This window comes from Dermacentor variabilis, chromosome 4 (genome assembly GCF_050947875.1).
Source record: "Dermacentor variabilis isolate Ectoservices chromosome 4, ASM5094787v1, whole genome shotgun sequence".
NCBI classification, from domain to species: Eukaryota; Metazoa; Arthropoda; class Arachnida; order Ixodida; family Ixodidae; genus Dermacentor; species Dermacentor variabilis.
This window is the reverse complement of record NC_134571.1, coordinates 21,572,570-21,592,459: the sequence shown is the minus strand read 5'-3', so window position 1 is coordinate 21,592,459 and position 19,890 is coordinate 21,572,570. Positions and strand designations below refer to the sequence as shown.

At 46.0% G+C, this 19,890-nt stretch overlaps 1 protein-coding gene across 1 annotated transcript in view; it reads right to left on the bottom strand.

Annotated features, from left to right (window-relative positions):
- LOC142578775 (tudor domain-containing protein 3-like) overlaps positions 1-19,890 on the bottom strand; it is a 154,741-nt gene that overhangs the window by 98,029 nt on the left and 36,822 nt on the right. Inside the window, exons 10-11 of the mRNA XM_075688339.1 lie at positions 5,142-5,428; positions 1,404-1,658 (exon numbers count right to left, since the gene is read on the bottom strand). Of these exons, the coding sequence (XP_075544454.1) occupies positions 1,404-1,658; positions 5,142-5,428 (542 nt within the window). The remainder of the gene's footprint in view (positions 1-1,403; positions 1,659-5,141; positions 5,429-19,890) is intronic.

The following is a 19,890-nucleotide window of genomic DNA, read 5'->3' as shown; positions in this document are numbered from 1 at the left end:
TTGTCACAATTGATATTCTCAATAGCTCATAAATCCACCTCAACTGTCCTGACTTACTCTCAGCCCGTGCACAAAGCCTCACTGTGTTTCATTGCGTTAGAGTTTATTTTGGCTTGGATGAGGGACACCTGCATCTCGGCATCATCCAAAACTTTGTTTTTTGAGCTCAAGCTTCTTTGACAGCATGCTACCTTTCCCGTTCATTCCTCAATGTGTAGGTCCTTTCTGTTCTCGTCCTCCTTCCGCCGCTTGTTCACCCCGCAGACCATATGAAGCATCTTCTTGGTCAGTTATACAGTCAGTGTCCGATTTTTTTAACTCCCTATGGGCCGCAAAAACATTTGAAAAATCGGCCAGTTGGAAAAAATAAATGCATGTCTTTTACTGCCCTTAAGGGCTGAAACCACCACAGGCACATTCAAAAAAGCTCTGAAGGCCTGTCGGTACATGTATTAGGCATGTCGGTGCTTGTACTGTGACAGGAGGTACCGGGTGCGCGCATGTATAATTAAAGAATACATGCTATGTCCCTTGGCAAAAGCCCCTTGCCACGCTTGTTATGCTTCACTGCAATACTTTTGCATATGCTTCACCAAGTAACACTTCTGTCGAGAGGCGAAGATGACTTTCGGAAACCAGCTTTATGCAACGCACCGTGCTTTCCAAGCTTCTAAGCCAATCGTGAGGACCACAAAGGCGGAGTTGGTGCCATTGCTGACAGCAGCGAATTCTTTCAATGAAAACACTGCGCCCAACGGCAAGAAGCTTAATAGCAAACGTCAAAGCAGCTAGGTCTAGTGTTGCCGCAGTGGTGGCTACGGCTGCCAGCGGATCTACGTGCAAGAACACCGGTTCGAGGCGGCGAGGTAATCAAAATGGCAGCAATGATGGATTTAATTAATGCCATTTCAGACCTTCAGTCACGGCAAAATTTCCGGAAAATAGGACGGCGAAGGGTTCTTGCATCCAAAATTTCAGACATTCTGATACATCGACTCTATGGGGTATGTGGTGGTGCCGCAAAGCCATCCGAATTATCGGGCATGTCTGAAAGATCGGGTGTCCAGAAAATCTGTCTTCGACTGTACACTGGCAACTCCTCCAACTGACAACATGGTGTCAAAGATGATTCGATACGATTCCTCTCTGTTATTCGAGCCAGCATTAGCGCGAGTTTCGTTCCCTTTCAATAAAATTACATCTAATTTTCCCGGTAGAAGCACAAATTTCCTGAGTTTTCCCTGAGTATTTCCAGACTATTCAAAATCCCTGAGAATTTCCGGTTTTACCAGTTGTTCCATTTGGTAGTCACCCTGTGTATAACAATATTTGTAATATCTGTTTAGGAAGTACAGAAGCCATAAACGAGATGCTAAATTAAGACAAGCCAAAGCCTTGCTTACCTTGCCGTCTTCCCAATACTTGGCCAGCACCTTCTGTCCAGAGAAAAGCCGTTTGGTGCCAGATGACTTTGAGTCAGAAAAGCTACGATCACCGCCACGGGGTGCAGGTCTTGAGCCAGGTGCCAAGTCGCAAGCCTGAGGCATGCGCCGTCTGTCCCCCCCATCAACTGGGGACTGCCGTGGGTGACTCCGATTGTTGTGGTTCCCTTGATAAGTCCGTGATTGCTGAGGTGGTCCACCGCTTTCTTGAGAGACCTATGCAGTGCACGCATACTAATGTTGGTGTTCACTTACTACCGCAGCACAACATGCTATTCAATATTGCTAGTGCTGGAACTAAAATTCAATATTGCTAGTGCTGGAAGTAAAAGCACAAGCAAAAATAAATACTGTTAAACCTTTATATAACCAAGTTGGTAAATTTGGGAATTTGCTTTGATACACTGAAATTTAGTTGTATTGAAATTCGACCTATTATGCAAACGAGCAAAGCTGCCGATTGATTTTTCTTACACGGAAAGGGCCACAAAATTTTCCGAATGATCAGGCAATGGAAAAAGGCAAATATGAATTAGGGGAGAAAAATAACTTTATTGAATTTGAGAGCCGGCAACAAAGCCGTAAAGGTTCATGCCTTGTTGATGATTTCTTCACAACAGTGGTACGGAGTAAGCAAAGCCAGCCACCCTTTCACGTCCATTCCACTACCGTGGCTGATACTGTCGCTCCCAGTGGAACGACACTAGAATTACCGCATATGGCTCCCTCAGGGAGCCAGAGTTGGGCTTCTGTTTTCCCCGTGCCGCTCCACTGCCATTTGCCAAGCGCAGTCACATGGATCTCCAAATTGCTGCAGAGAAGCCACCCTAACAGTGGCAACATGCCAGCGCCCATACGGCGCCGACCACTCACTTTGATCCGAATTTGCGTTTAAAACCGGCTCTCTGCCCTATCAGCAAGAAACAAGCGGCAAGATCCGTCATCGCTAAGTCTCATGTCAAGCTGAGGTCAAATCATTAGGCATGTTTTGTTGTAATTATTGAGATTGGCAGTTTGCTTTCACGCTGCTAGGACTACAGACACAGCACCAAGCCATGAAACTGGGTTGCTTTCTAGTTAGCAGATGGTGCCACAGCATTAGCATTGGTGATGCACTGACAATGCAGAAAGTAATAAAAGCCTAATTGTTTGCTGCATCATTAATTTACTACCCCGCTCAAGCATGGTATGTGACGACAGTAGCGAGCAAACGCCAAGTAGAAGCCAAATAGACACTGAGCAGACACTGTGGTGCAAGTGAACATTTGTAAGGGCATTCGCCCGTACCACTTGCTAAGGAGGCTGCAAGCTAACTGCAGGGAATGCATATAGGTAAAGCGAAGCCCTGCTTTCGCATGCATGTAAACGCAGCTTATGGTTACGGCATCAAAACATTTTTTGCATCAATCCCCCAACCATAAAGCATGTAACATAATTTCAAGCAGACACCGAACAGACGACGCGGCACGGATGAACACATCTCGAGGGGGATTCGGCCGTCCTATAAGCTAATAATTCCCACAGCCTCCACAGTGCTGCAACTAGCTTGTGAGATGAGTCTCCTCTTTAATACCTTTGTGGTCTTGAGGGTATACATAAATGAAATAGCCCCTGCGCAAACAAGAGGTGGCTTCACTGCACAAAAGTGGATTGCAAGATAGCAGACTTATGCCACACTGGCTTACTGCGAGAGCCATATGCAATAACTCTAGATGGCACTATCATGAAACGTGCTGGCAGCGCAAAGCGAATGCTTTGTCAGCCTCTCGCTTCAACGGTCTCTGAAACTCGAGATTACACGAACTCCAGCACTAAACACATGGGAAAATAGCATACATGATAGTATGCCATCTCGGCACACCCAGCCTTTGCATAAATAGCAGATTACCTCTAAAACAGGGTGTGTAGGATGCATATGCGCTTTGCCACACTGACAGCCATGCGTGCAGCCTGTGGTGGCTGCATCTGAACATGAAATCCGAGCAGAAGCAATCATTTAAAATAATTTTTTTACCCAGATTGATTGAACAAGTGAATTAGCTATGCATGCTGTTGCAGTTTCGTGCCTATATTGAATGACGACTAGCAATTTCTTGTTCTCACGTCAATTCTGTTGAGTCAGTGACGCAAGTGCTTTTGGAACATTTCAATTGTAAGTATGAGGTTTGCAATAGAATACATCATATACAGTAACGTCTTCGCCTGTCATAGCCATTGATAAATCCCGTTGCACATATGCACACAGTGGCTAAGAAGCTTGACTTTATTAAGAAAAATACCTTCCACACATTTGGCTTTTCAAACTTTTTATCATTTTGCAACGACCGTTACACATTTTGCAATATTCACCTATGAATCATACATCTGTTGTTTTGTAAAATAACTTGCTGTCCATGTTACCTACAATATTTCCTGGAACATGCGTGATAACAAAATGTTAACTACGCGGTCGCCATGTTTTAACCACATTTTAATCTATTATCTCTTTCTTCAACTTCACCAAAACATTTGTTATACAAGTCTCTAACGCATTTGAAGGTGCAGTTTACCCCTTGCATTTAGGACACTTTGTGATATTCGTGTGAGATATGGAACGTGAGGCATGCTAGAAGTGTTTGTCAACTGCAGTTGGCTTGTCCCACAAGCTTCAGTCTGTATTAATATGCTTTTGACGTCTCTAAATAAGGAAAACATTGCAGCTTAGTGACCATTAGGCTAGTATTTCTCTCGCCCCGTTCACCTTTTACAAAATATGCAAGAAACATTGTGGTCTACGTCTTTTCAATCCTCCCAGTATACCTAGCTCCTCTCACATTGAACGCCAAATTAAAGTCGATATACTATGCAACATGCTCACTTAAATGGTGTTTCAAGACATTCATGCCAAGAAAAAGCTTGGATTGGAACCACCTGCCCACCTGTAGTGTCTCCACTACTAAACCATGCATGTATGAATCAGTCTAGTGAAATTAAGATGAAATAAGTAAAAAAAAAATTGTCAGAACAGAATCCATTTGAAAACAAGAAAGTTCAACTCGTCATTCAAGATAAGCACAAAACTGCTACAGCATACATAGCTAATTCACGCGTTTGATCGATTTGGCTAAAAGAATTACTTTATATGACTGCCTATGCTCATATTTGGTGGTCACTCATCGATGTGATGACCACAGGCTCTAGAAATGAGCAGCGTGGGCGATATCTTACGCTGAAGGTACACAGAGCGCTAGCCCGACCGGCCCCGTGAACGAAGAATCGTGTGCCAGAACCATGATCTGTTGAACCAAAAGCACCAAGCAGACGACAAGTCCCATGAGCCTTTACGAGTTTACACCCCCACCTGCTACAACTAGAATATAAGCTACCCTTGTTTGATCACTGCTTTTACTTTTATTAACATAATGCCAACCATTTTTCGTTCCATCACTCGTTGCACGGTCCTCATCTTTTCCTCAGGCTGCTTTGTTAACCTCCAAGTTCCTGCCCCATTGTTAGTACTGGGAGAATGCAGTGACTCTACACTGTTTTCAGGGATAGTGGTAAGCTGCTGGTCATGACGTGGTAATGCCTGCCGTATGCTTTATTTATTTAGATTTATTTCTCATAATCCATGTCCCCTCTGACTAATTAGCCTTGATAAACGAACTCATTACCTCATCTTACAAGTGAAAAGGAATTGAAGAAAGCAAAGGCACATACCCTGTGCCTGTTGTAAGGGCCTGCATTGTTGGAATAAAAGCCAGAAGAAAATCCATCGTGCAGATGGTTCTGGTATGAGTGATCGCCTTCCCCTCTTGATGATTCTTTATGCCCACGATACCGCTGGGATGGCAGATGCTGCTGCTGCTGACCAAAGCGGCCACTGTTGCTTGACGGTCCATTTGCACGGCCCTTTGAACTGCTGTGGCCTCCACGATTAGAGTGGTCGTGTGTAGAGTGGACCTCGGAAGGCTGGTCACCCAGGTGGGAATCTTCTACATCAGGCACTGGCAAAAGAAGTATTACAGAATGCTTAAAAGTGGTTAATTAATTAATTAATTAATTAATTAATTAATTATGTGGCATTATGTGCCAAAACCACTTTTTGATTATGAAGCACGCCGTAGTGGAGGACTCCGGAAATTTTGACCGCCTGGGGTTCTTTAACGTGCACCTAAATCTAAGTACAGGCGTGTTTTCGCATTCCCCCCCTCCCCCCCCATCGAAATGCGGCCGCCATGGCCGGGATTCGATCCCGCGGCCTTGTGCTCAGCAGCCCAACACCATAGCCACTGAGCAACCACGGCGGGTTAAAGGGGTTAGCAGACCTGCAAAAATGGTTCACAAAGTGCACAATGACAACACATGTCTAACCTATACCAGGCAAAAAGTCACAATGTGCAGTCAGGTGTTTACCTGTACAAAGATCTGGTGACGAAAGGCGTCTTTGCTACAGAGATGACAGACATATTTAGTACCTCTATTGCTATTTGTAATGTCCATCTTTAAAAAAAAAACATTTTTTAACACAAGCACCAAAGCAAGAAGTTGATTTGAGCTAGCTGCTGGGCTCATGCAGAGTGGTACATTCAGATATTGTAAAGTGCATTCAATTAAAAAAAGAAAAGCTTTGGTTGCTTTTGCATAATCCTTTGCAAATGTTAGCCACATTTCAAGCTAAAAGAATATTTTTCAGGCAATTACTCCTATCATTGTACCAGACAGCCTAGCATTTATTGTTTGCATCAACAAAAAGTAGTATACCATATGTTTCAATGAAGACTTTAAAGGGGCCCTGAAACACTTTTTGAACAAAATAAGGAAATGTTTCCGATCTAATGGTGAGGCTCCTGTGCACATATGAGCCAAATATTACTTCCCTGCATTCAGCAGCGATGTTACAATCTCACCTCAAAAGCAGTTAACAGTTGCTTGCTCTCGCATCTGCAACGTTGCCATCAAAAGCAAGGTGCAGGCCAATGCTATTAGCTGATTTTATGAGCACGAGAACATTCTAAGTAATAGATAACTGCTAATTTTGAGTTAAATAAATAAAAAATATACATATCTGATATCTAAAAGAGACAGCAAAATGATTTCGTGTGTGCAGTGTGCCACATGAAATGAATCTGCTGCGCATGGTCCCCGAGATGGCAGTGGCACGTTGTGTAACATAGTCTACTGCAGCCACTACGGGGTGCTGCGATGAGCCCTTTCACACCACGACACTCCACTTTAGGCTGAGGCTTTGCCCTCTTGGCTTCTACACTGTGTAGCTTCCAGCACACTAGCAGAGATGAGAACAGAGAGAAAGCCAAGAATCAGTGCAATAACTCCACTTACAGGTGAAGGATTCAAAACATTTTTGCAGCGTAAGATTTGTCGGATTGTACGGCTTTCAGGGCCCATTTAAGTAATAACTAAACATATGCTTTTCAATATAGAAATATGTTTTCTTCCGAGCAGTGGTGTAAGCAATAGTGGACGTCACAGGATGGATGAGACGACGTGATTAGTGCACAAATTATACGAAATTGCTTGATTAACTTTTAAACCATTAGACAGACAAGACACTGAAAAGGGGAAATTAAACTAAGCTGTTCATACATGCCTTATCGCCACTAAGATATGAAAAATTGAGATTACTGTCACAGTTGTAGCATGGCGAATTTGGCCCATCTCTGAGTGCGAAATTGACACTTGGAGGGCTGAGGAGTGCATGTAGCCATGCCCTTGAGCAGACATTGCTGGGATACATCACTAACCGGCAGGAAGCCGGTGCACCGCAGCCACTCAACCACAGCACACAGATGTGTTGATTGTTCGAGCAATAGGCAGCATATCTCTAGAACAGTCACAAGGTAGTTGTAAATACAGAGGAAGCATTCTGGCAGTGTGCAATAATATTAAATAAAAAAGGCGAGAAAAATATTCACCCATATGGAAGGATGACATTGAATCTGTTCCTTGTGGGAAAATGTGTCTTCATAAAGCTGTGATTTGTCCGACATTTTACTGTGGCTTCATGCTTATGTACGCCAGGACATTAGCACTGAACTCGTCACCCATTATTAACACGTTCACTGTGTCATGGCCTACCGGTGGGTCACGCAACGCAGTCCAGCCGTGCTGGCGCTAACAACGAGGCGTTTCTTGCAGTGCGGCGACGACATGCTTCCACAAATGCATGGAAATGCATTTCCACTATCATATCACAGATGGCGGTAGAGATATAAAGCACGCCTGTATTTATTGACGTTGGCGCTTGCAATGCGTCTGATAGTAAAGCTGACGGCTATCAGGAAACGGCGCAGAAAATGCTCCAGCTACCCGCTCCAGCCTTTTGTTCGGGCACTTTCCACATGCGCGACATACTTTTGAAAGGTGCTCACAATGTGTGCAAGAGCTCAGCTGAAGAATTAGTCTGTCCTATTTGCAATAACTTGGCTCACTCTCAGTACCAAGCCTTGTGGTCCTCATCCTTGTGCTTTCCATTTTTTACGAGCATTCAAAAATCATGATGGACTGTCAAAAATTCGACGGAGGTACAGAAAACCAGAAGAAAAGACCCTGCGGTGGAAGCGGATCCACCGGGAAACACGGCAGCTGAAATACATTGCCATCCACTTCGTGCGACACAACTTTTGCTCCAGCGAACATTGAGTGTTCAAGCAGCGACGGTGACAGCCTCGAAGAGTTAATGGAAAGTTCTTCTGAACTTTGGGATGGTGAGTCAAGCATTTGCGGTGAAGCGGTATCTGAGGATTAAGAAAATGGTGATGTTCAGGCTGCATTAACTGCCGAAAGCTGGAATGCGATAACGACTAGAGTTAGAGCGATGTCATATTCGAGCCCTCCTGTGCTAATCAGCCTCCCGACTAGCAACGATGCTCTCAGCTTGTTTTCTTTTTTTTTTGACTGATGACATTTGGGGCATGATGGTTCATGAGACAAACAGGTATGGGAAGCAGTACATAGACTCGAACGTCCTACAAGACAAATCGCGCGTGAAAAAATGGACTGAGACAAACGTGCAAGAAATGAGTGTTCATTGGTGTACTGATCTGCATAGGTCTACTGGGCAAGGATCTGGAATCTGCATGGCACTACTGGGCAATAAGCGATCTGTACGGCGTAAACTGCATTCGCCAGAACATGGCCCGCAACCAGTTTCTGCTGCTAATAAGGTTCTGGCATTTCGCAGATAACGAGGAACCCAGCGAACAGCAGGATCGTCTCTATCGTATTCGACCCTTGATCGAAAAAATGAATCGCGATTTCTGCTCAGTGTTGGAGCCAGGCAAAGAGATTGTCATTGACGAAACGATGATTCCGTGGCATGGTTGCCTCGCCTTTAGGCAATGCATCCCTGGTAAAGCCCACAAGTATGGAGTCAAGGTATACAAGGCCTGCACAAAGGAGGGCTATACATTGAAAGTGCAAATATATGCCAGAAAATCTGGCACCATAGCGGGCATGGGGCATGCCGAAGAAGCAGTAGTAAATTTTATGGCTGGCTTCACTTGCTGTGGTCGCGCACTTTTCGTCGACAACTTCTACGTGAGCATGCCGCTTGTGTCACGCCTGTTGAAAGATGATACATTTTTATGTGGCACTCTCCGATCGAACCGAAAGGGGCTTCCAAAAGAAGTTACACAAGCTACAGTAAAAAAAGGGGAAGTCGTTGGTCTTGAATCCCACAAAGGCGTAAAGGTGCTGAAGTGGTTGGATAAACGGCCCGTTCTCATGATGACGACGGTTGCTAAGCATGACGCCAGCCTTGTTGATACCGAAAAAAAAAAACGAGAAAGGGTGAGCCGATCGTGAAACCGCGCACAGCTCTCGACTATAACGTGGTGAAAAAGGGCGTAGACTACAGTGACCAAATGACGTCCTACTACTCCTGCCTACGGAAAGGGCTCAAGTGGTATAGGAAAGCTGCGGTGGAGCTCATCGTTGGAACTGCAGTTGTGAACGCATGGGTTGTCCGTTCAATGGTGGACAGTAAAACGTCACCAATCATCGAATTCCGCGAGGAGTTGGCACGCGCACTCTTCAGCACAGCTCAGATTGAGACGGAAAGGACACGCGGAACAAAGCGTGCCCATACGCTGGAAAAAGCCGATGGACCCGCACAGTCCAAAGGAGATGTACTGGATGCTACACATCGCTGAGAGCTCGCAGAAGTCCAGAGCAGGCAAGGGTAATGGCGAAGAAAGTTGTTACATTTTGCACAAATTGCGCGGGAAGGCCATTTATGTGTTTGGCATGTTTCAATCTTCTGCACGAGTAGAACTCCTGAACATAGACTACGTTTTAGACATCATGAGCTGGTAGCACGTAAGACATTTATTGCAAATGTTGTGATTTGAACCGTTTTTTCTTTCCGCCGAAAATTATTCTGGAAGTACTTCAATAAAATGTCGAGTTTGAGATCTTGTTCTTGAGTCTTGGTGCTTAGTGAATGCTGAAACGCAGGGTCACATGGCTTTGCCCCACAAAGGGTAGCTGGTCGGTGGGTAGTAAACGTAGCAGGCAACGGCTTCAAAATGCAAACGCTTTATTGTGGAAACTTGTGCATGCCCACGAAAAGAAAGAAGAATCGAGGGTGCGAGAGCAACAAGCACTTCTGGCACTTGTTCGGACCAGAACAACCCAAACTCTTGGCCGCGCTCTAGTTACATAAAGCAGAAATTTTGTAGACAGAAAGGGCGCCGCTTTGCAAGGACATCCTTGAGAACGCGCTTCAGTCGCGTTCACTGGGGATGAAGCAAGCAGAGTCGGGGTAATAAATGACTCGATAAATTCTCCAGATGCCGTATGCTACAAGGATCCATTATCCATTTTGTTTTTAAGATCTATTTGGTCCTTCATGTCAGGTAATTATTGTTCAATAACGTAGCCATGCCGTTCAAACGTCCGTGGGAAGCGACCTGACTATTGGATCATTGGCGACCGGACCTCACTATTGGCTGTACCTTGCAGCCCATTTTGAACCACAGTGCGCAACGAATGGCGAAGGCTATCGTCAACGCAGGTATCTGCTGCTTTTCATTTCTGTGATTGGTCGACAGCTGCTTTCGTCTGCTGATCCCGTCAGGCTTACGTCACGCGAAATGGAGCGGAAAATGGACAATGGATTCTTATAAAATGCGGCCCCAGTGAAGCAACTTCCTGGAAGTGCACGGGCCAAGTGAACCACGTGATGATTTTCTGCGCTAGCATACATGATTGAAGTAGCCCGCGCAAGCTGCGACCGAAAATGCCAGTAGAGCCATCTTTCAGGAGGCGGAAAAAACAGCCTCAGAAGTGTGCCCCAGCGGTGTGTCACGCCGCCCCCGCGGAAAGCATCGGGTGACCCACCGGTGGGCCACGACGCACAGAGATCAAAACTATGACGAAGGGCTACGCAGTGAACGTGTTAAAGAATGTCATCATCATTGTGGACACAGAGATCCTGCTGTCAGAGAGTGATTTAAGACGTTTCTAAATGTAAGCAGGAAGCACATGCTGACCATGATGTTCAACTTCATACAAATGCATAGCTAAAGTGGCGTTTCTGTTTGCAGCCATGTAAGCAATGACCATGTCAACATTCTCAGCAGTCAAAAATTGGCCTGTCATTGTCACAGTCATGTGAAAGCTCAACAGAAGAAGTGATCAAGTACTGCTTCCTTCAAAACAGCGCAATCCTTCAAGACTTGCAAATTGTTAGCACGCCTTCTTTTATTATTTTACAGTGCCCACACACTTCCACTGTATTTCATATCTACCCAGTGCTCAGACAATCAACACATCTGCATACCGTGGCAGAGCAGTGCTAGACCACGCTTTCAATGCCTAATCACATAAGCTGTGCAATGAAGACGTTGGTCAAACTGCTCTCGCTTTCTGCCAATAAGTAACATGTCCCAGTGACATCTGCTCAAGGGTGTTGCTGTGCATGCTCCTCAACCTCCGAGTTTCAATTTCATATGCACAAATAGTCCCCATCAGTTGCACTACAATTATAAGGGTAATCACATCATTCTACAGATGCTTTAAAGTGCCGCCAAATGTGAAGTGCCTTTTATTTTTAACATGTGACTGCATCTCAATTGAGTGAGTGCTGGGCTCCCCACCTTGGTAATAATGTTAGTTTAACAGCAGTGAAAACATTATCTGTTGATAGTAATATTTCAGTGCCATTAAAGATGTCTCTGTTGTTATCACTGCTTCTGTAAGAATCAAGTTCTTTTGGACATGCAATAGACTGATAATCCTCAAACATGCATAAGCAGCGAGAACAGGGAAAGATATATATATATATATATATATATATATATATATATATATATATATATATATATATATATATATATATATATATATATATAGTGCCTTGGTGTTTTGTGCTTCAACAAATCTGCAGTCAGTAGAGCACAATTTGTTGTGCTTTTGTTCTTTAAGCATAATTTTTAGCGAAACAAGATTTCCTAATTCCTGTACTTCTCACAACATAGTCAGGAAAACTTGTTTAACAGCCAAGGAGGTACTCTCAGTTCATTATCATGATTGCACGAGTAATCCACTGTGATTACATGTACATACGAGTCTGGATTATTCGTCACCTCCTGTTATCAAAATGCAGATTAGGAGATGCAAAATCTTCATTGAGAATCACGGCAGTGTGGCAACATAAAAAGTGTACAAGAGGCAGACTTGCATGTAACAAATGACATGTAATTAATCACTTATAATCAATTACATCTTTTTAAGCCATTCTCATTTTTCTCATTGAGTCAACTATCTAGTATTATGCAAGTGCCTCTGCTCTTTAACTACAGACCCGCAGAAAAATGCAAATAAGCAATTTGATAGTTTCAGCAAAGCGTTGTGTGATGCATTAGCGCAATCGTCAAACACCTTAGAAAAAAGATATTATAGCACTCCTACCTGTCCTTGGATGACGAAAGGACTGCTAAAATTAAAGATAAAGACTTTTGACACACTAAAGTAAAGTCACATAGGGGTAACAAATATTATGAACAAAAATTCTGTATAGCTCTAAATATAGTAACTAGCGCTATACATATTCATAAACATAAGTATAACACAAATTTAATGGTCCCTAATTCCGGTAATTCAAAGGCTACATGGCGCATTATCAACTTGGTAATCAAGCCATCGGTTAGTGAATATACAATACCAGACTTGAAAATCTTAGGAATATCTATGAAATACTTAGTAGCATCATTCAGCTCATACTTCTGTGTGATTGGGCAAGCAATATCTAATTTTGTTAGTTAAATGTGGTTTAATGGCATGAAAGCGGCTAAGGCTATGCTGCGCCAAACACGAGGTGTTTTAAAATCCAGTTTAGGAAGGAAAAGCCTGTGTTAATCGTCTATATTTTATATAAAAATCCAGTGCCGTCTAGAAATTTACACACATCAGATAATGGAACTAGCGGATCATGACCTAAACTTAAAGCAGAGTGTAAAGGTATGTGTAGTTGATATAACTTGTGCAAAAGGTTTCGTCTGTGTACTTCAATGTGTGCACGTGTCAGTAATACGTGCATAACTGTTAGTGGTTCTTGGCATTTCTCACATGTTGGTGTCTTCTTTCGTAAGTAAATAATTGTGCGTGAGGTGTGTGTGCCCTATGCGTAGTCGGCATAAAACTACTTCGAAGAACTGCCCCTGATGATAACATGACTTCCACTCACTAACTATGGGTTTAGTGAGAAGTAGCTTGTTGTCAGCACAACGGTCCGATTCGTGTTGCCATTTTGACGTTAAGGCTTCTCTAATCGCACGGATGCTATCTTTATATGGAAGTGTTATGTTTGTTACGTCTTTGTATGCTGTCATTGATGCACATCTATCAGCTATGCTACCGGGTAGTATCCCAACATGGCTTGAAACCCAGCAGAAACTAATTTACTTCCCGTATTTGTTAAGCGCCACCATGTTTAGGATGTCTCCTATCAGGGGTTCACACTCAAATTTCAGATGTAGAGCCTACAGTGTGCTTTAGGATTCAGTGTGTACGACTGCATTTTTGTGTTTATCAGTGATAATCTTTTTAACGACCCATATAGCGTAAACTTCGGTCGTGAAAACAGAAGCGCACTGTGTTAATCAAATACTTGCTTCTCAATTTTCCGTTACGGCCCCAACACCCACATGGTTCTTTTGTTTTAGAGCCATCAGTGCAATATTTCATGTTATTTTCATATTTGTCCTGAAGAGCACGGAATTCTTGTATAATGTGTTCATGTGAGTTGTCTCTTTTATTTAGATGTGTTAACGTCCAGTCACATAACTGTATGAAATCGTACCATGGGGGCAACAGTTGTGGTTTTTTGGCAATCTGGAGGGCTTCATGAGGAATGTCATAATCCCAACAATATTGCTCATACCGTGGGATCTATACCGCAATATCTAATTAGGTACCTCTTTTTGCGTCTATTACTTACCCAGAAAGGACGACAAAGTCATTTGGTTTTGTGGACATTACAGCGGAGAAGATTGTGTCCATAGCTGACAGCCTGCCATTCAAACATTCTATTGAGCACGCTAGAATATCCACAGTGACCTTAAAGCATTGTATTGATTGTGGGGATGTGAGACTCTCACGCGTCCCCTGATATGTTGTTTTCCCGCACGGCGCGTCTCCTGTAATCCGGCTTCGCCACGTGGCCTTGCGCCCGCAGTGGTCGGAGTGGTTGAGGCGCAGTACGAGAGAGGGCGCGAGTGTTGCGCTGCTAATAAAGCCCCTGAAACTTCGTAAAGTAGTGCCACTCTCCTCCTCCGCCTTCACTCCTCCTTGTTTCTCCTCTCTTTGAAGCTCCCTCCTCGACCATGGCGCCGCCTACGATGCTCGAGCGCAGCAGACGACCTTTCGCAGAGTGAATGCACGCATAGCAAGGCAGTGCTCTTTAGGCGTTCACGTTGGCTTTCCAGCTCCGCGTAACTTCGTGTACAGCATAGAATTTCTAGTCAGATGCTTGTACAAATTCGGTAACGGCAGCTTTTGTTTCAATTTTTGATAACTATTTCCTAAAAATGTATCTGAAGGAGTGTTAACGCTGTGCGTTGATGACTGCAAATGTATCGCGTGCCCTACAATTAGGTACGCAACATTTGTCAAGGGCGTGTCGCAAGATCTTGTTGCGAATGGTTGTAAATAACACGTTTACCATCGAATCACAACCTCTTGGCTTCCAGCAAGCCCTCAGCCTAAAGAATCCGCGCCGCCCTTACCATGTGAATTCGCGGCGCGTATGAGCTATGACCTACAAAGGCTGACGGAGATCACTGCTCTGGAGGTTCGAAAGTGTATTACAAGCTACAGTGCCGCCAACGTGCGTGCTTGCCAATCTAAGCGCGCGCAAAGCCTCAGAGGTGGGCGCTGGTGCTATTGTGTTTCTCGTGTCTCAACGCCGACAGAAATACCGCGGCCGATCATCGAGTCGGGACTGTGCGTACACAAGAAAATAAAATAAGTTTTTAGCATTCGTGCGCGAAGCGGGAGCGCGATAACAATGCTTGACTCAATCTCAAACAAGACCACTGTGGCCTTCAGTAATTTTTTTCAGGTTAATGACGTATCACGAATAACACTTCATCGTGCGTTGGTTCGTCCGTTCACTAAGTGACGTACTTGTCGCGAACAGAGTTGCACTGAGGTGCATGCATTCAGGACGGTTGCACTCCCTTCGAAGTAACATTTGCGAGACATGACTTTATTAGTGAAGTCATGATCGCGCAAAGAATCCCCCCGCCATGACGCGGCCGAAATTGCGCCAAGTGAAATGATGTTTTATCCATAGGTTAAAATGATATGAAACGGCATTCGAGTTGCAAGTTAACACTTTATTTTCACATAGATGCATTACAGATTTGCCTTTGCAGTCACAAGTCCGTGTGCACCATTTATTGTCTCATTGCGTAAATAAACGCATCAGCCTTAGAGTCCTACAGCAAGCGCTTCTCAATTAGGCATAATGACTGTTGAAACTAATAGCGGCATAGACGAGCAAGCGAACGACTATATGAGCGCGCGAACTAAACGAGCGAGCAAACGACTAAATGAGCGTGCGAACGAACGAGCTAACGACTAAGCACGAACGACGACTAAACCAGCCAGGGAACGGGCGGGCGACCGCAGGTTTTCTTTGCGAGGGCTCCACCGCCGCATCTTAACCTTCGCACACTTTAAAGCTCACGCGAATTAGCACATACGTCTCAATTACCTATGATGCGGTCGCTCGACGACGAACGCACCGCGTAACACGGTTTCGGGAGAGCACGCACGCTTTTCATCGGTGCCTCTGTATCGCAAATCCACCGGGCGACCGCCAACGAGGAACACGAACAAATCTGGCAAAAAAAGCTAGTCTATCTAAAGAAGGCTAGTAAGTAACCACAAAAGGCAGAGGGTTGCTCTCCTGAGGCGCTTTCATGATCGAGACTGAAATTTTATCAAAAGGACTGCGCTGAATCTTAATAATTTCGTAATCACGCTATCGCACGCAACCTCGCGTGCCCGCGAACTCAAGCCGGTTGGCGTTCAAAACGATTAAGCGCACCAAATATGACTAACACGACCACGTAGTGCGCATATAAGCAAACCAGACGTTGCGTAAAAATCATGTTAAAGCGTGCGTACAAATGACAACATGCACAGTGAACTGTGCAATATCTACTACGTTATTGCCCGCAGTACAATACGCAAGCCTGGCACATACAATACTCAGAGAGCCACAACTTACATCACATAGTCGCGCGGAGGAAGTTGGTCGGAAGTTCTCCCTCCCGATTCCGTGAAGCCATGTCTTCCTTCTTAACGCGTTGCGCTTACCGGAAGGTATCGCGAACATGTTCTTGCCTTTGCTAAAAATATATTGGCATCCAAACGCGCAGCAGGTCATGGTAACAGAAAATGACGTGAAGCTACGTCGCACTTGCCACAAAACATCCTTCGAGGCGTTCACAAGATCAAAACAACACAGAATAGGAACGGAAGGAATGCCGCCAACAAGCGCCGCTTCTCGAGCAAAGATGGCACTGAAGCGCCACTGTAAACAAACGAAGCCGGCGCAAGGGGCCACGTGATGCCATTAGGCCAATAGCGACGCGGCGTCGGCTTCGGCCAGGGCGCTGGAGGAGGAGGCGGCGTTCTTCAAAGCGTGGCACTACTTTACGAAGTTTAAGGGGCTTTAGCTGCTAACGCCGCCGACAGGCGGGGGTTACTTGGGCGCCGAAAGACAAGGCGCTCCCTCTTTGGTTCGAGATCGTCAAGCGGCGCGGACGTCCAGCGCGCGCGCCGATCCATGCTTCTGCAAGACCGCCTCGCGTGGCCTGCCTTCGAACGCGCCACCGTCCGCATGATCGTACGCGCGAATGACCAGGCGTTGGGATGCAGCATGGGGCGAACATATTCGCTCGCTTTCCGGTCGCGGTGAGCCGGACTTCTAGATTTGTCGCGCGCCCATCGGCATGTTTTGGGGATAGCAACTAGGCTAGCAGGCATTGATCTATGAAAGGCGCAATAAATGCCCTTGTGAATGTTTGCACAACTGTGTTGTCGTTCCTTTGTCCCAAGAGTACCAGTGAGAGACCCCACATGATATACTGTGCAAGCGATTAGAAAAAATATTCAATCTCTTTATTTATACTGCTACCTACCCAGCCTTATTAAAGATGGTTAAGGTTATTGCTATTTACAAAAATAGGGACCATAATTTGTTAGAGAACTACCGTCTTATATCTGTCTTAAGTTGCCTAAACACCGTCCCTGAAAAACTTATCACCCAACAAATACTTCCATTTCTTGAATGTGAATCCATTTTGTCTTATTTCCAGCATGGTTTTTGAGCTAAAACATTGACAAAAACAGCAGTATTAGCTTTGTGTCACTATATAAATTCTTACTTGAACAACATAAGCGTCTTAGGCATATTTCTAGATGTGAAAAAAGCGTTTGACACCGTGGATCATGACATACTGCTAAATAAGTTAGAATGCTATGCTTTTCCAGGTCTAACTCTTGAATTTTTCCACAGCTAACAGAAAACAACTAGTTGCCATTCCACATACCAAATCCGACGTTTCTGACATGTTACAAGTGTCCCACAAGGCTCAGTACTGGGGCAAATATTTTTTTCTTCATTTGTAAACAATCTTCCTAATGCCTTAGAAAACGTCTCTGCTGTAATGTATGCAGACAACAGTGTTTTACTTTGTGCACTAGACTCCTTGGACAAAACATTTCAAGTGGCCAATAATAAACTTCTAAGTGTTAACCAATGGTTCGCGTCAAGTAAGCTAACTCTGAATACCAACAAAACTGAATATATTCTCTTTACTTTTCCGTGGAAAGCACCTCTAAGAGAATGTCATTCGCTTTTTGTAAACCATAATATACTTTAGTGGACGAGTTCAATTCAATACTTGGGTGTGTGGGGATGCGCGACTCTCGCGCGTCCCCTGATATGGTTTTCCCGCATGGCGCGTCTCCTGTAATCCGGCTTCGGCGCGTGGCCTGCGTGATGCCCGCGGCGGTTGTGTGGTTGGGGCGCAGTGCGAGAGATGGCGCGAGTGTTGCGCTGCTAACGCCGCCTCACGGCAGGGTTACTTGGGGGCGCAGGGGAGGACAGGCTGGCTCTTCCCCGGCGGGTCGGCGAACGGCGCGGACATTTCCGCGCGCCGCCGACCCATGCTTCTGCGAGACCGCCTCGCGTGGCCGCCTTGGAATGCGCCACGATTCGCGTGACCACACACGCGAAGGACCAGGCGTTGGGATCCAGCATGGGGCGAACATATTCGCTCGCTTCCGGTCGCGGTGAGTCAGACTTCTAGATTTGTCGCGCGCCCATCGGCATGTTTTGTGGATACTCGGCTAGCAGGCACTGATCTATGAAAGGCGCAATAAATGCCCTTGTGACTGTTTGCACTACTGTGTTGTCGTTCCTTTGTCCCAAGAGCACGGGTGTGAGAGACCCCACATCTGGCTGCCCAACGTGGACCTCTTGGGTCATCGGACGATAGTTTTAAGTTTGCTTCGTTCGAGACCTTTGTTTGAACCGAAGCGTAGGCCTAGCGTGAATTTTGATCGCTAGCGTCGGCGGCGTGCTTTCTTGAGCGAGGTGATGGTGGCTGTAGTGTGTTTGAACATGTCAACATGCTAAGCCTTTTCGCAAGCGTTTTTTTTTTTAATGATATTCGTCGGTACGAGAGCCACGTGGTCTGCATCCTGGGAGAGCGAGGCTGAGCGCCCGCGGAGCAGTGGCGAGCCTGAAGGGAGTGAGTACGGAAGCCTCGTGGGTGGTCCGAATTTCTTATGTAAATAGCTTCTTCTATCTCTTTGACTCGGATGAAGTCGCGGCTCTGGGAGCCGCGGGCCACGGGTGCCGCTACGGGCTGACTGGTATTGCGGCCTGGCACCGGGCGCTCCGACACCGTCTGGGACGGTGGGCGCCGTCAACTCGGATGCTTTGTGCACCGAGCGGAGTAGGACCACCTCACAGAGCTGACGTCTCCTCGCGGCTGCCTGTATTGCGCTTATTTTGGGCGTTGTTTTGGATGCCGGTTGTTGTCAGGGTAGCGACGCTTTAGGCCTAAGGCTTTACGAAGCTGCCTGTCGCACGTGGAGAGACACAACCTGGTGAACCGTGGCGTTGAGGTGTTGCAAGTTGCTTCCCTCGTTCTATTTAGCCTCGCACGAATTGAAATTACTCGTTCGACTCAAGAAAGCGAGCTTCGTTCACATGAACTTAGCATCTGAGTAGCTGCCCGATCTTTGCTAGCCGAGTTGAACATCGTACCACGTGGGCGATGCGCATGCAGAATTCCTCTCCCTTGCACTACTTTAGTGTTTGCCGAGTGTGTTGAGTTTACGCAGCGTGATTGGAGTCACCCCTGGTTTGCCGTCACCTGCACATCGTCTGCGCTGCTGCCCCGGACTACGATCGAGCCACCTCGGGCGATGGCGATGCTGTGGCCAGTTCGGCGCGGCGACTTCGGCGGCCTCCTGTATCCAGCTCACAACCCTCGGCGGCGGACAAAAGAGCCGGCGGTCACCGACAGCTACGGCGGCTCTTCCCAGCAGGGCGCGTCGGCGCGAGCGACGCTTGTTCGTACCGACTACTGCGTCGTCGTCTCCGGAGTCCTGGCCTGGCATCGTGCCGTCGAGTCTGCAAAGCTGCCGCTGTGACCGGCGGACGCCAGCGGTGCACCCAAGGACAATGTCGGCTCGCATGCTATGGACAGCGTGGACATTTCCTCGGCGCGGCCACTGTTTAATGTTCCACCTTGTTCGCGAAGCACAGTTTGATGTTAGACCGTGTCACATGTCTCGCCGGAATATGTAGTGATTTAAGGTTGGGGGGATGTGGGGATGCGCGACTCTCGCGCGTCCCCTGATATGCTTTCCCGCATGGCGCGTCTCCTGTAATCCGGCTTCGGCGCGTGGCCTGCGT